This window comes from Fusarium fujikuroi, chromosome FFUJ_chr03, assembly GCF_900079805.1.
Source record: "Fusarium fujikuroi IMI 58289 draft genome, chromosome FFUJ_chr03".
Classification (NCBI taxonomy): Eukaryota; Fungi; Ascomycota; class Sordariomycetes; order Hypocreales; family Nectriaceae; genus Fusarium; species Fusarium fujikuroi.
Genome location: NC_036624.1, coordinates 1889644 through 1905992, shown reverse-complemented (window position 1 = coordinate 1905992; position 16349 = coordinate 1889644). Strand labels below are relative to the sequence as shown.

At 48.6% G+C, this 16349-nt stretch overlaps 5 protein-coding genes, besides 1 other annotated feature; 3 read left to right on the top strand and 2 right to left on the bottom strand.

Annotated features, from left to right (window-relative positions):
• Window positions 1–1389: 1389 nt before the first annotated feature.
• Window positions 1390–2596, top strand: FFUJ_02717 (uncharacterized protein; the record flags this gene model as incomplete). XM_023574482.1 has 3 exons in its annotated part: window positions 1390–1495; window positions 1625–1801; window positions 1887–2596. 3 exons carry the CDS (start codon window positions 1390–1392, stop codon window positions 2594–2596), a joined length of 993 nt encoding a protein of 330 aa, XP_023427827.1.
• Window positions 2597–3323: 727 nt separating this feature from the next.
• On the bottom strand, window positions 3324–5345 carry FFUJ_02716 (probable MET12-methylenetetrahydrofolate reductase; the record flags this gene model as incomplete). The annotated part of the gene is made up of 1 exon (XM_023574481.1): window positions 3324–5345. The coding sequence occupies one exon, from the start codon at window positions 5343–5345 to the stop codon at window positions 3324–3326; it is 2022 nt and encodes a 673-aa protein (XP_023427826.1).
• A 677-nt stretch (window positions 5346–6022) lies between these two features.
• On the top strand, window positions 6023–8923 carry FFUJ_02715 (probable leucine--tRNA ligase precursor, mitochondrial; the record flags this gene model as incomplete). XM_023574480.1 has 2 exons in its annotated part: window positions 6023–6508; window positions 6560–8923. The coding sequence occupies 2 exons, from the start codon at window positions 6023–6025 to the stop codon at window positions 8921–8923; spliced, it is 2850 nt and encodes a 949-aa protein (XP_023427825.1).
• A 307-nt stretch (window positions 8924–9230) lies between these two features.
• Window positions 9231–9328, top strand: a tRNA (tRNA-Ser).
• Window positions 9329–10632: 1304 nt separating this feature from the next.
• On the bottom strand, window positions 10633–11698 carry FFUJ_02714 (related to CTNS protein; the record flags this gene model as incomplete). XM_023574479.1 has 2 exons in its annotated part: window positions 10633–11321; window positions 11545–11698. 2 exons carry the CDS (start codon window positions 11696–11698, stop codon window positions 10633–10635), a joined length of 843 nt encoding a protein of 280 aa, XP_023427824.1.
• A 2782-nt stretch (window positions 11699–14480) lies between these two features.
• On the top strand, window positions 14481–15113 carry FFUJ_02713 (uncharacterized protein; the record flags this gene model as incomplete). The annotated part of the gene is made up of 1 exon (XM_023574478.1): window positions 14481–15113. The coding sequence occupies one exon, from the start codon at window positions 14481–14483 to the stop codon at window positions 15111–15113; it is 633 nt and encodes a 210-aa protein (XP_023427823.1).
• Between the last annotated feature and the right edge of the window lie 1236 nt (window positions 15114–16349).

Genomic DNA, 16349 nt, shown 5'->3' with positions numbered 1-16349 from the left:
GTCCCACCACTTTCAGCTCCGGCTATAGTGGCATCCCATCACCGTTATGTTGTGATAGCGGAGTACATGTCTGAGAATCCATCAAGCAGCTAAATGCGCATCTTGAGCAGCATCATCGAAGAGATACAGTAGAATACTAATTAATATGAATATATACAATACCATACTTATTCCTTTTATCTGCATGTTTGTTTAGTTTTGCTATGTGCTGTTCATATATTAGAGATCCTAGGTATCAGGCTATCTCAGCCTCACTGCACCCACAACCGTGCCAATTGCCAGCCCCTTTACTTAGATTCTGCCACTCAACGTCAACTTATTCAAGAATTAATCAATATTGACATTGTTTACATTCTACCGACCGCGGACTCGCTCAACTCCTGTATTGTTGAGCTATTTGCATATTATTCTGGCTTGTCAAGTCCTCTGTGGTGCAACACTGCCATAGCAGTGGCATATATTGACTTAGCCACAGTTCTTATACAGACAGGCCTTTGCAAGTCAACAAATGCCCAGATCAGCCGACCACTGAATAGGTTTTTTTGTTCCTGGGACCTGTTCCTCGAAACTCAACTCATTTAGCGAGCTTATACCTCTGTCCTTAAGCTCCTTTAACATCCTTTTCGCTTCGTCACAGGTTGTGGTTGGTAGGTTGCCTCTCCATGCTGCTTGTCTACTAAGTTGGTCGCCCAGCAACTAACCACAAATCGCAGGTTGATGTCCCTTATCCTCAACTACTATTCACCAAGCCTGGAAACAATTGCACAACTGGTTTGAGTGGGCACTAAATTTCCCATCTCCTCGTAACTTGAGGACTTATTGGATTTGACTGTGAATCACTGTCAAAACTTACTATATCTTTTTCTGCCTCTTTTCATCTTGACCCCAACTTCTTCGCATTCACACTTCGCATCGCAACTCTATATTATAAGTGTTTTCACCTATCTCAGTCACATCTTCATTGCCCTTTGATCCCAGGTAAGTAGTGAAGTATCTCTTTATTTTCTACTCGTCACGTCATAGTATAGTTTTTCATTTTCATCTTATCCCCGCACTCGAGTCTCTATAACCTTCTCTTCTCTCATCCCAACCACACATCATCATCATCTTATTGCAACAACCTTTCTTCTTCTCTTCAACACTGTCTCTTATTTATCAAATATAAAAGTCACTCGCGCATCAGCTCAACCCTCTCCCCCTCTCCCTCTTAGCAAATACCCTATTGTTGATTCCTTGATCAAGGTCAGTTTCAACTTGGCTACACCAAGCACTATCCCATTGCTCAAGTGCATTTGGCTTCATACGACTTCTCAAATATATCCTCAACGCGACCCTTAACCATAACTGTTCACGGCGACTAATAGTTCTCAGATACGTTCTGCCGAAGCCATGGCCCCCGCAAATGCCAAAGCCAACTACAAGACCTACGAGGCTCAGGCCCGTATGGTTCGCGCCATCGTAGCCGCTCATCCCGACGTCAAGTGGAACTACAAGGGTAAGAGGGCGATTTCCTTATATCTTATCGCACTTGTTTCCAAGGGTCTCTTGTGGCCTTAAGCCCTTGCTCTTTGTGTCCCCTCCCCGTAACGCTGAGTCTGCAGGAGGAGGATTGACCCTTCCCCAGAAATCGCCGCTTGTTACGGCTCTGACATGACGGACCATGCTTTGAATCATCGGTTCCGCAAGGTTCGGGCAACTGTCAGCATTATCCATGCGGCCCGTGAGCAAGGTCTCGATGTCAAGGATTTGACCACCGACGAAAACCTTCTCCCTACCACACAGGGAGCTATTGACAAGAACAGTACGATTCCCCGCCTGATCGCCTTTTCTCAAATAACATTATCATGATTTCTTGCTGTGAGCTCTCACTGACTCGCTCTCCATAGATATCGCCAAATACTTTGGTCAGTCTACCGCAGATGGCATCCAGTTCCAGTTTCGGACCATCAAGAAAGACGCTGAGGCTCTTCGTTATGCCGCTAACAACGGCGACGATGTCGCCAACTGCCTCAACCTTGGAACCGCATCCGGGCTGCCAAACACCCCGTCCAAGCCGACTCCCTCGCGCCAGCCTGGAAGTCGATCGGGCAAGGGATCCAAGCGCAAGACCTCGTATACGCCCTCGAATCCCATCAAGCGTTCTGGTTCAGAAGACGAAGACGACGACGAGCTTAACTTTGACGACATGGATCATACTCCCTCAAAGAAAGTCAAGACAACTGGCCGTACTCCTCGTGGCCCTACACCCTCTCGCACAGCTGCCCGGAAGGCCGCTGCTACTATCGCCGGCGCTTCTGCGCAGTACAATGACAGCGAGTCTCCGTACGAAGATGCCCCTACTCCAACTCCAGGTCCTACTTCGGCTCCCGTCGGTCTCCCTGCTGCAGCGCTTCCTTCCTCTGCGCCTGTTGCTCCAACCTCCATCTTTGGCAACGTAGAGCGTAAGCCTCAGCCGTCCGTTAGCGGAAATTCTGGTCTTGGCATGATCAACTCAGCTGGCCTTGGGTATCCCGACATCTTCTCAGTCGCGGCAACCTATCGCGCTCCACCTCCCGATGACTCGTCCTACATGGAATGGGGTGACGGAGAGATCTGAATCCTCGACCTCGAATCGCGATCTCTGGCTTGAGCAATAACTGACACCGTTGACAAATGTTCACGGATACAGCACCAAAATATGGATGAAAGCTCTACAGAGTGTACTATACAACATACCACAAAAGCACGAATGCGGAACCGGTTCTTTTTGTTAGCGACATATGGCTCGATCGGCTCTTACTGCCTTGCTGTCGGTATTTTGATCACATTTCATGCCCTTGCACCTGTTTTCCCAGCACAGATACCCCCTTTTCCCGCAACACAAAAGTATTCAGTTCTTTCATTTGACATCAGGCATTCGGCAGTCTTCATGGCTTCTTAGCCGGCCAGTTAGTAAGGGTTCATTTGGGCATGAATAGTATGGGGCATGTACGAGTTCTAGCTAGCTATTGTGCCCACTTCAATAAGCAACGTGAGTCTTAAAATGCGGTGCCCTGCAATTTATGGCCGTGACATAACCATCATAGTGTAAATACCATGACATGCCAAAACCACCGCATCAGGTGCAGGACAGCAATTATCTGGCAAGATCATAGTAAGAATGTCTTGTCTTAGGACTGTAACCCGAGTCATATTTTCCGAGCTGAGTATCGAATTGCCTTGAAATGTTGTCGTGGATTCAGTAGTGTTTTGTGGCTCGCATGAGACTATGCCTCACTCAGGAGTTGCTTGATTTTGACCTTCTTTTCATTGACATGTTTACGTCTCTAGGATAGACATGTTGCTCAACTTAACAAAAGCTGCCACAAGGCATCTCTTTCCACAAAGTCATGATGAATCACGTTGACCAGCCAATAATCATCCTTGATGCCGCTCAAAAGTTTCTCACTCTCAGAACCCCGACCGTACACCTTGGCCCATTCACCCCAGATTCCAAACGCCTCCTCGCTCCAAGCTCGGAAACTAACCTCCTCAATAATAGTAGGTGTGATGATCTCCTTTCCGGGGAACACACCCCATGTCACGGCATTTGTAGACGGACCGGCTTCCGTCGAACCGTTCACGTGATCGCTGTTGTCCGATGAGAGATAATCTCCGCGTGCGTTGCTGGCGTAGAAGCATACAGAGTCTTGCAGCTCCGGCGATGTGAGCTTAGCCTTGAGAGTGTCCCATTCGTTGGCGGGGATGAAGAATTCGACGAACGACTTCTGAAAGACAAAGCCGTTGGGTGGACCCCAGCCAAAGGTGCCGTCGCTGGATCGCAAGCCGTTGACGGCAGGCTGCGAGGCGACAGTCCACCAGCCCTTACGATTGAGTTGCAGGAGGTTAGGTTGAATGGTTGAACTCTCAGCCCGAAGCTCCTCCTCACTCCAGGGGATGGCAGAAAGCTCTCCCTGGATATGCTTGACAAACAGGTCGTTGATATCCTGCCGTGTCTTGGGGTAACCCCAAAGTTTGACAGCCTGTGTTACAGACATATGGAGGCTTACGCCGTATCCGTCAATCTCACCATAGGCGGGGGATCGAGCGTCACCAAAACGACCGTTGGGAAAGTCATCCCACGTCGCCTCACGGCCTAAAACGCCTTCACCCTCCGAAATGGCGAGAGTGTTTGCACGGGTATTGATCGCTTCGGCACGCACGCCGGCCTCCTGTCCAGTAGCCTCCCATTCAGGATATATCGCTGGCCTATCACCAACAATCACACGATTGTGGGGGTCTGAGGCAACAGAAGAATGTCTTCTTGACTGTCGGGAGCGGGAGTGGCTGCTAGAGCGCATGTTGGCGCTGCCATTGATCTGTAGCGAGGGAATGGCTAGTTCGTCCACTGCGATGGCTTCTTCGTTCTCTGGAGGGTCAGGAATAAGATTCGCCCGCTCCAGAATGAAGGATACGGCCTTCTCCAGGTTGAGTGTGTAAAAGTGGAAGCCTTTTGGACCTGGTGTCTTGGATTTGATGTCCTTGATTTTGTCTATCAACTCACTGACGATATCCACGCCGACCATCTTTACCCGTTCATCATCACCTTTGACAGCGTCGAGACGTGCGAGGAGATGATCTGGAATTTTGGCATGGCTCAGCTTGGTCGTGCGCTTGATCATCTGGTAGCTCTGAATGGGCATAAGTCCTGGAATAATGGGAATGCCCTTAAAGGCACCGCTGGGGTGTTCTCTTAGAGTGGTCTCGAAGTGTTCGTATGCTTCGATGTCGAAGAAAAGCTGAGTTTGGATGAAGTCGGCACCAGCCTGCACCTTTTGCACGAGGTAAGGAAGATCATGCTCCAAGCTTTGTCCGAGAGGATGGCTCTCTTCGGCATGCCCCTCGGGGTAAGCTGCGACACCAATACAGAAGTAGTCTCCATGTGTCTTGCGGATATATCTGACCAGGTCGATGGCCCAGTTGAAGTCTTGGCCTCCATCATCTTCTGAATCTTCTGGGTCGCGGTATTCCTCTCTTCGAGGGGGATCACCTCGGAGAGCCAAAATGTTTCTGATTCCTAGTGCTTTCGCATCTGAAAGCGCCTCATCGATCAATTTCTTGCTCATATTGGTGCATGTCAGGTGCAGGCAAGTCGTAAGTCCGACCTCTCTCTGACACAACTCGGCCAATTCAAGTGATTTTTGGGATGTACTGCCACCCGCACCCCAAGTGACATTTACAAAGAGCGGTCGAAGGGCACGCTCCATCCGGTGAAGACGGTCTCGCAAGTTGGAGAAGCCCATGGCGGTCTTGGGCGGGAAGAATTCGAGAGAGAAGTATGTGCCATCAGCTGGCAGAGCAGCGATGCGATCGGTGATCTTGTCCATTGCGACGGACGGCGGGGGTTGTGGTGAAGGTTCAATGATTCGCGTTTATTCGTTGTATGTGAAATGAGAAAGTTGTAGACTCAAAGTTGGACGAATATCGTCGGGGGGTACTTGAACTGTCGAATCGTCGTTGATTGAGTAGAAGGGGAGGAGAGATGCGATACCGGAAAGGGCAGTTAGCTCAAAGCTGAATTGTCGCTCTCTCTTATCGATTAAGAGCTATCGTCCTCAGATGAAGAAGGGGAGGGACTCTCAACTCAAGGAGATAACTCGGAGTGAGGCGAGTCGAAGACGTCGGGGTCCGTTTTCTTTATCCAATTCTAGATCGTGGAGGGGACGAGTTTTGTGGCGGGGCTTCCGTACTATCTAGTTGGCGGGGTACATCATTTTGCACACTGAATTGTTAGCGGTCTTCAGCGACCGTTCTCGGGTTGGCCACTGGACGTTAGCAGCCATGACGTACCCGACGGTACATGGAGACGGCTATCGTGTAAGTGGTGACCCATGTACCGACGTGGCCCGAGCTTTAAATTTCAGCCACTTTACTATCGCTTGCAGAACACAATAGCTTCAAATCTTGAGTGGAAACGTCCCGTCAACACCCAAGTCGACCCAATTGATGCGATCCTGGGTCGTATCATGCCTGCGTACCAATGCCATTGCTGCACCAAAGGCTCATGAGCTGCACCACGGCTCGGCGTGCTTTGTCTAGCCTCTCCTCCAGCTCAATTCGACATCCGATAATCGCCCACACCAAAACTACGACACTCGGAGCAACCTCACGACGGTTCTACGCTATCGACCTTACTTCAATAGACGAAAAATGGCGCCAGAGATGGAGAGAGTCTAATGAGACTTCCAGGGCCTTCGAAAAGGGGACAGACGGCCAAGATAAGCATTATGTGCTGCCAATGTTTCCATATCCCTCGGGCACACTCCATTTGGGGCACTTGCGAGTATACTCCATAGCCGATGTCGTCGCCCGATTCCGAACACTAAGGGGCGAAAAGGTCATGTTGCCTATGGGATGGGACGCCTTCGGTCTACCAGCTGAGAACGCTGCAATTGAACGAGGAGTTGCCCCAGAAAAATGGACAAGAAGTAACATGGCCAAGATGAAGGAGCAGTTGGAACTCATGAATGGGAGTTGGGATTGGGATCGTGTAGGTTCTGTCTCATATAGATCATGATTTCTGCTCTAATAATTCTTTCAGGAGTTATCAACTTGTGATCCCGAATTCTACAAACACACACAGAAGCTATTCCTCATGTTGCACGAGAGAGGTCTTGCCTACCAAGCCGAAGCTGAGGTCAACTGGGACCCTGTGGATAAAACAGTTCTTGCTAACGAGCAGGTTGATGCCAACGGCAACTCGTGGAGGTCCGGTGTCAAGGTCGAGAAGCGCAAACTCAAGCAGTGGTTTTTCCGCATCTCTGAGTTCCGTGAAGCCCTCCTCGAGGAGCTTGAGGCACTTGCAAAGGAAAATGCTTGGCCGGAGAGAGTTCTGGCTCAGCAGAAGAATTGGCTGGGTAAATCAACCGGCGCTTCAGTCAAATTCCCTGTTCTAGCCATGGGCCACGATATTCATGCAGCGATCGAAGTATTCACCACTCGACCTGATACACTCTTCGGCGTACAGTATGTGGCTCTTGCTGCCAGTCATCCAATCGTAGCTGAGCTCGCGGCTTCGGACCCTGAACTACAAGCTTTCATCGACACCATCCCTGGTCTGCCTGCGGATTCCAAGGTCGGCTATTTGTTACCTCACCTGCGGGCTATTAACCCACTTGCGTATCATGAGGAGACTCCCGATGCCACCAAGGTCTCGCTGCCTGTTTACGTTGCGCCATATGTCTTGAGTGATTATGGTGAGGGTGCTGTTATGGGTGTTCCCGGCCACGATCTGCGGGATAATGCGTTCTGGAAAGAACATCACTACGATGTGCCTGTCCGACAAGTTCTCTCTGCATCAGAGGATGAGTCAACAACAGCTATGAAGAACGAGCCCTTTGTCGAGCATGGCGTTATGACCGAACATAGTGGTTCCTTCAAGGGCAGGAATTCAGTGGCTGCTGGTGAAGAAATTGTCAGGCTGCTTGAGAAGGCTGATCTTGCAAAGCCTGTCGAGAAGTGGCGTCTCCGAGACTGGTTGATCAGCCGACAACGGTACTGGGGCACTCCTATTCCCATCATTCACTGCGACTCCTGCGGCCCGAATCCTGTGCCAGACGAACAGCTTCCTGTAAAACTTCCTGATGTGGACTGGGCAGAGACGCGTAATGGAAGTCCTTTGGAGTCGTCTCCTGAATTTGTCAATACGACTTGTCCCAAGTGTAACAGCCCTGCTCGACGAGATACGGACACTATGGATACTTTTGTTGATTCGAGCTGGTACTATGCTCGGTTTGCTGATCCCCATAATCAGGAACAGCTATTTTCTCCTGAAGCGGGCAGAACACTTCCCGTCGATACCTATATCGGGGGTATCGAGCATGCGATTCTCCATCTTCTTTATTCCCGCTTCGTTTTCAAGTTTTTGGCGTCAACCCCTCTGCTTCCCCAGTACAACGAGGACAACTACAAGTCTGCGGAGCCTTTCAAGCGCCTCATCACTCAGGGCATGGTCCATGGCAGAACATACATCAACCCTGACAACGGTCGCTTCCTCAAGCCCAATGAAGTTGACCTGACTGATCCCAATCAGCCCAAAGTGGTATCGTCTGGCAAAACGGCCAATGTCTCTTTCGAGAAGATGTCAAAGTCAAAATACAACGGGGTTGACCCCTCAGAGTTCATCTCGAAATACGGTGCTGATGCTACTCGCGCCCACATGCTGTTCCAAGCCCCTGTTGGTGACGTGCTCAACTGGGACGAGGCCAAGATTTCCGGAGTCACCCGCTGGCTCCAGCGACTCCACGATCAGATTATAGCCATTGCTGCAGAACCCGCTGACCAAACAACTACCGCCCGAGGATATCTTGTTGGGAAACATAAGAGTCTTGGTTCTGCGTCTACGGAAGAGCTCAAACAGTGGGATGCTGAGGGAGCCATTTGGCGGCATCTCCAACGAACCATCACATCAATTACTACATCTTATGAGGAAGTATACTCCCTCAACACTGTGGTATCGGATCTTATGATCCTGACTAATACCTTGGCTGAAAACGATGCTGCCAGCCCGATTGTCAAGCATGAAGCAGCTCGTGCTCTAGTTTCTATGATGGCACCCATCACGCCTGCATTTGCCGAAGAATGCTGGGCTCTTCTTTGCCCCTCCGCATCCTCCATCTTCTCGTCCACCAGCTTCCCTGTGCCGGACAACTCCCTCGCCGAACTCGTTCGCCCGCGAATACAGCCTTGTGCTGTACAGGTCAATGGCAAGGTGCGCGGTGTGGTCGATATTCCCGCCCCTCCAGCTGAGCTGTCAGGCGATGAGCTTCGGGATTGGATGGTCAGGGAGATTCTTGCTACTAAGGAGGGGGCTGCGCGGTTTTCCGAGGGCCCATACGATTTGCGCGCCGCCAAGAGGGCGATTCCTGTAAGAGGAGGCAAGACGATCAATTTTGTATTAAAGTAAACGTCGTGATCCGGTCAAGACGGCTGTACCATATCTGTAAAATAGAGGCAATAGATAGTGATAGACGTTTGGTGCTTTGCAGTGCTGCTGAGCTCGAGCTATCATTATGCGAAGTGAAGTTGATATTATACAGACTATTCGGGTCGTCCTAAGTCACAAGAGAATGTCATTCACATTCCTATACTCAACAAAAATGTGCTACTGCCGAAGCTGTAGGCAATGAACGAAATAACGAATAATACATTCTATAGGGGAAGAACCTGCCCTTTATATGTCTACGGTATCGCAGAACTTATTAATCAAGTGGGACAACGTGGCCGAGTGGTTAAGGCGATGCCCTGCTATCTCTTCGAGACATCATAGGCATTGTGTTCGCACGCGTAGGTTCGAATCCTGCCGTTGTCGATCTTTTTTACATTTCTTTCTTCTTATTTTGGTCTTCTTGCTCAGCAGAAACAAACTGCGTATTTTCGTGATGTTGTGATGTCTCGACGTTAGTGGTGGGTGGGACTGCCTCAGCACTTGTCGCTCGCCGAGCCAAAGTGCGAATAATTTAGATATTAATGGTTTTTACATTTTTCTCTTATTCTATGAGAATTTTTTCTATTCTATGTTACGATGTATGCAAGACAAGGATTTGTATCTCACATCTTGGTTGTAGAAGAACGCGGACTTCGTGGTTACTTGACTGCTCCTGTGGGCCATTAGAGTTCAATATAATATAAAACACTCTACAACTTGAGCGACTAATTTATTGTCCATATTGGTTAGCATGGACCAGAGTTTATCTTTACAGAGACACTGCTAGCTTCCATGAAATGATATTAGTGTTCGGTCTGTATACGTACGTATATGCTGTTTATTTCAATTCTGCAGAGGGGGGAAGATGCTGAGCTCACATCTCCTTGCGAATAGAAAAACGGTCAGCGTAGCCAAAACAAAGCATCACTGTGATCAGAGGAGAACTTGCAAACTGCAAATTGCTCAGCTTGACGAGTCCCCCTTTTGTTAATTGTGCATGCTTACGGGCCAGGTTGGTCCACCAGCCGACCAGCTACCATCAAGAATCGGATTACCAGCGGACATACACTCCCACGCGGTAATAGAGAATACCAGACATTATCAGAAGATCTGAGAAGAATATAATTGAATAATGCGAGTGTAGCCGCATTCGTCGATGTATACGATCAGTGAACTATGTCATACGGCATGGTCAGCATAAGCTCAGCTTCGGTCAAACCCAATAGCTCCTGTCTCAGCTGTGACGTTGCTCAATAGCCTGAATACGTTGGATCTTTGCACACCACTACAGCAGCTCAGATATGTCGTAGTGCCAGCTTAGATATCCAAGATCAATGCCAGGGGAGTCAGATCAAGGGGTCGCATCAACATGAGGGAGGTTGACATGAAAGCTACTATTAGCTTGTGGCCATGCTGATATTATTGAGCCTGATGCTAGGCCCAAGCTGAGTCCTCTCCAGCTGTCCAAATGCAGCCACCATATCGTGTGCCCTGAACAACCATGTCTATCTGCCATTTGATAGGCCATATGACCCCGCGATGCCCAAAATGTATTGCTCATGGTCCGTATTCTATCATACAATGCAGATCGTGTTGCCGAGAGTTTCCAATGCACAAACCAAAACCCCACCCACAAAGATGCACCAGTACAGTGTTCGTCGCTGTTTTTCTAGTCAAACACGATTATATCACTCGCTGCGCTCCGCTCTTCGCTCCTCATCCAACAATCTCTGATTCTCCCGACCGCTAGACTGCGGCTTCTCTGAGTCATGGTACAGAACGTAGTGTTGGATGATGAAGATGGTATCGTAAACCATGCTGATGTTGCCAAGAGCAAACTTGACCGGGTTACCGGTTATACCGCTCCAGTCGCGCTGCTGATAACTATCGATGGCCTGCTGACTGACGCTAAGGACACCGCCAGTAAGATCCAGTAAGATCTGGGAGATGCTCCAACCGTCGGTGCTCTGGTTGTTGTAGTTGGTAACGATTTGGGGAGTATACTTGATCAAGGTGACAATAAGTTTGACATAGCCTACGGCGTAGACAATATCAAGGGCAACCCAGTCATAGACGGCATCGTTTCCGGGAGATGAAGCAACAATAGCACATGTCAAAAGAACCCCAGTGATACAGCCGGCTGCTACCCCTAGAATAAACCGGCTGGGTCGGTTTCCAGAGTTCGGGGTGAATCCCCACAGCGATGGAGCGAAATACTGTGAGGTTGTGATGATGGACAAGAACAGAGCGTGGAGAGCAAAAGTGATGTCGTTGAATTGCACAGTAGACTCGAGGCCTCTGTGTCTCGCAGCATACTGAGCGCGGATTTCTGGTGAATAGTAGAAAGCTACATTCGAGCTAAAGTATGCAGCAAAACCTGATAGGTACGAACACTGTTAGTATGATGAGACGAACTGTACGAGATATGGACTAGGATGTGATCAGGCCCAGGATTCCGGAACGGCATGGCGACAAACCGCCGGGCTGACTGAGGTGAGAGAGGAGAGGGGTGTATATTGTTCATTCTTACACTCATACCATGCCATTCACTAGGCCCTGGGGGGTACGGGTATAAGGACACATTGCTGTTGGGCACTCACCGAGGACGTTGATAAAGGGGAAATCGATAGTTGTGCCGCTGGTGGAGCGACGACGCCAGTTCAGCAAGGGCTGGGGATAGAATGACGCGCTCCAGGCGAGGAAATAAATCCATCCAAAGAGGCCTGAAAGGAACGTGAGGAAGCCGACAGCCATTATTATCTACAGTCTCGTATCCTGGCGCTGTTACGCGTCAAGACTGAGATGAAGTGAAAAGGAGAGAGAATGAGGGAAGTCGATGCTCATGAGAGAGAGTCGAGGCTGTTGAGGACTCTAGCGATGAGTCGTGTGACCGTGGAGATGAATGAATGAGTCTTGGGATGAGACATCAAGCGAACCCTCATGTGCTCTGACGCCATCTCGGTACGTATTTTCGTGACTTCTAATGCCAAATCAAGACCCAACCTATGGAAGCGGTTGCACAAGTGTGGCTGATGTGCCGACTGTGGCTGCATGAGCCAATTAGGAACAGCCGATCAATCTAACAACTCTAGGTCTCATCGTGATGGAAATGTTGGATATGGAATTGCCAATTAATCGCTGTGAACTGAATCGGAGAGAAGAGGAACTCGGTGTGACGAAGAACCCCCTTCAAGATGCTGATGCTTGCTTCACCTTATCATGATCAAAGCTTCATGTTACAGCTCGCTCATCAACCACACGGAGAAGATCCGAGCAGATTTGATTTCACCCAAAACAAATGCAACAATAAGACCGAGAAGAGATGATGCTAACACTCCAAGAATATTAGAAGCTTGGGCATTGGCCCGTGAATCATAGCATCAAAGAAGCTTCCATCTACGGGAATTGCCCGAAGACGCCCTGACATCTTGAACGAGTGGATCCATCTTTGACCTTGCACGCCCCCTCGAAGATGTTGTTTTATTTTCTAGAACGTGTTTAACATGATGCTTCTCACCTTAGACCCTTGTCTCGGTAGCGAGCGGTGTGGGAATTGCAGAGCCGCAGCCGTAGCCGCAGCCGCAGGATCATGCCAGAAGTGAAAAAGCACGCCAGACGAGGCCAGACGAGGCCAGACGAGGCTCAAAATGTGGGCCCCGTAGATAGGTAGTGATGAGAAGAATCGGAAGAGGCCGGACACGATCTATATGAGACTGGGAGGTCCCTGGCGGGTTATTCTCTTGAGAGAGTTGTCATCGTCGGTAGGATCGGAGCCGAAGTGGGCATCGTGAACCAAATGGAATGCACGGTAAGTTTCTTTTTATTTTATCTTTACACTGCCGGTTGGTTCAGGTCGCATTATCTACTGCATCGTCGACTGTGGCTGCATACTGATGCATGCCGTGCTATTTCCGAGCCTTTGTGAATCAGTGGTCTTGAAACCCACATGAGTCGACTTATTCTGAGAGGAAAACATCAAACAATGGAGCTCGCAGGGGTTGAGGAGAACTGGGAATAGAGGCAGGTTGATTTGATGACGGCGTTCAGCCTCCGTTTCCAGCCGCCCCTCAGCCTCTGTGATCAAGATTGCACTCAACACCATGAGATTGAGGCGTTACCCATTCATCTTCCATGATCGTGACGTATCTATCTTGACGATTCCACCATCAGCACTTAAGTAAACCTTTTGAAGGAGAGAAACACCAATTAACCATCGCAAAGCCTAGACCCTGATCCTAGATCGCTAGAGGTTTAAAAAAAGGGGGCCTCTCTGGCTCCCGATCTTAACCCTTGCCAAACTGTGGATTCAACGGCCGTTCCGTACGGGGCATCGCTCGGCACCGGGACGGTACTTGTCACCTTATGCTCAGCTCATGAATATCAGTATCAGTATGGAGTATGAGTCTAGTCTCATATCTGTGGCTGTATGTACTAACTCTGACACGAAGATCCGTATTATTTCCTAGACGCCCGGCATTCGGCATTTTGCAACTCTATGCCTTGATGCAACACCACAGCAATACACAGTTCGACAGTCACCGCCATCAAATCAATCTCTTTTTTTGACTCGTCACCAGGTACATAACTAATAGTCTGGTCTTGATGGCTGGCTGCACAACCTTTACTTAGGAGATCGGCACTTGCTTATGCTCACTTCGTCAATTCAGCTCACAAGAGTTAAAGCCAGCGCGAGTCAGCTCAGCTTATCTCGCTGACAGGTATGGATGTATGCCACTAAGATCAAGACACATTTGGATACAGCAAGAAAAAAAAAGCGATAATTCAATCTTTCGGTCAACGTCAGTCACCGTGTGATGTGATCCATTCGTTCATTGCAGGGTGTGTAGCTAAGATAAAGATTCTATGTACTCCGTACATGCATACCTATCTTCGAATGGAACCAATTGTCGCCCACATGTCAATTGCGTGGCTCAGAAAGTGACCTTGGTTCCCACACAATCATGAGCGATCCTGCATGTACCATCCCATCCCGTCCCCGTCCTTGGTCTAACCCATAATCCCTGTAATCTTTTTAGTTCCTGGCCCTGGCGTCTCGTAAGTTCAAGGTCAGAACCTGGGAGGGTGTGTCCGTCAATCGGCCATGTCCACGACCACGTTTAATTCAAGGTCAATTCTCTTGACTCACCTTGTAATGTCTAATGCATATATATCATCTCTCAGTCTCCTCCTTTCTTGCTTCCTCTCCCCTTCGTATCATTCCCAACAACAACAACAACAACAACAACAACAACAACAACAACAACAACAACAACATATCTCTACACGCTCATCAATCTTATCATATCATAAGACTCAACGCCTCAAAGATCGGCACTACAACACCAACACCACCATTGGATAACATCATTCAAGCCAACAACAGCTAGCCTACCTAGTCGTGCATCAGTCTAGCAGCTCTCCCAACTTGATTTAAGATCTCGTCGACATCCGCTAGTCATCTCGATTCTGCTCAATCTACTCCCTGCCAATTTAAACCACCACTTGCATCACTATACTTTGAATACCAACAATCACCATGGCCACTACTATCCAACAACAACAAGAACCCCACAAGACCGGCTTTCTTGACCTCCCGGTTGAGATTCGTCTGGAAATCTACGATGAACTCCTCCTCACAGCGCCTTACACCCGATGTGGCCGACCATGCCCTGAGCAAAAAGTCCACGCTTCTCTCCTCCGCACCAACCGCCAGATTCACGATGAAGCCACAGATCTTCTCTACGGCTGCAACACGTTCCTCTCTCACCCCACACTGCTCACCTCTTTTCCCCGCCTCCGAAACTGGTACGGCCCCGTCAAGGAGTCATCCATCATCCCAAGCATCCGCCGCTTCCATACCCAAGTCCGCCTCGACGTCGATCTCCCCTACGACGCTGATGCCGTGACAAAAGCGTACAGCGGACTTGACGAGCTCACCATTGACGTCGTTCAGTCCATGTTCCTCGGCGTCGGATATCGCAATCTACGCATGTTTGAGGGTGTCAGGGGCGTCAAGAAGGTCAATGTCACTGGCAGCACAACTGGCTTCGAGGACTACGTCGAATGGCTCAAGATGTGCATGATGACAGAACCTGGTTCCAAGGTTCCCGAGTATGAACCTCAGCAGCAAGCTGGTTGGATCCAGAGACTAGCTACTGTTCACTATTAAGCTGCTTACTCTACTCTCTTCTCCCGTTCAGCGAGTCTGCTTCGGTGTATGGGTTTATTGGATTTGAAGCAACGGCGAACAAAAGCATTAACGAACGTGACGGATCTGTCTATTCACTTAGGCTTTGGAGTTTTGGTAATTCAACAGGCGTCGGAAAATGGGAATTTGATTTAGAGATTCCCACTGCGCAGAATGAAGGCGCATCAGATCAATTTCAGTTGTCACCCATAATTTTGGCACTTCATAAATAATAGAATTATATCCATTATCTTAGTCAGAGTCTCACTGTTTTCAACAACACTGTAACAATATGGACTCTTTGTTCTACTGCGTCCACGCAACCTTCACAAGATGGTGGACGTTCAGTTGATTGAATACCTGCTCATTGCGCCCGCAGCTGTACTTGAGGATTATTACATCACTAATATAAATGCATGAAAGTGCTAGAATTACATTACATATTTTATGATGTATCATGTGTAACTCTATCTAATAGCCACTGTGGGCCCGAAGAGCACCGGAATGTTGCATTTGATGTCACAAAAAGCATCATCCTCGTGTGTTCTGGTCTCTAAGTACTGATGCAATTTATATAATCAAACTTAGGTACAAGAGAGACCTATCATAAGGAAAAGGAGACAAGAGGCCGTTGAGTCTAAGTTCAGGATTACAGTTATGAACTTGTCAAACAATGAATGGCATGGCTTCAGTGTATAATGTATTGAATAGGAATCATGCTTTAGGATCTGTTTTCTGATCATCAGCTCATTTTCATTGTTTCGACCTAGATTCCTCAACGGTTCCGAGGCTCCCCTGTCAAGCGATTAAATTGCTGACATCTTTGACACTAAAGTCTCGAGTTATCTTGCCGCTCAAATCATCATGTTAATCAGATACGCTTCGTGAATGCGCCCTGTTACATACACTTGATTCTCATGTAATAATAAACCACCACACATAATTCATGAACACGTTTTGTTTTCCACAAAAAGATTCAAACAAGCTATAGTAACAATAACACTGAACTCTAAACATAACATAGTGAAGGGTGGTAAAAATACAGCTCCCATCATGCCCTTTGAATGCCCCAGAACGCCGAGTCTGATGCAAAAGAAGCAGACGCTCTCCCTCGCCCGCTCCGCTCCGCCAGGAACCGGATATCCGATTGATCTCTATCTCATCCTGCTTCTTTTTTTGTATCCCATCTTCCATCTATCCCCGTTCTTTTGTCTTTGT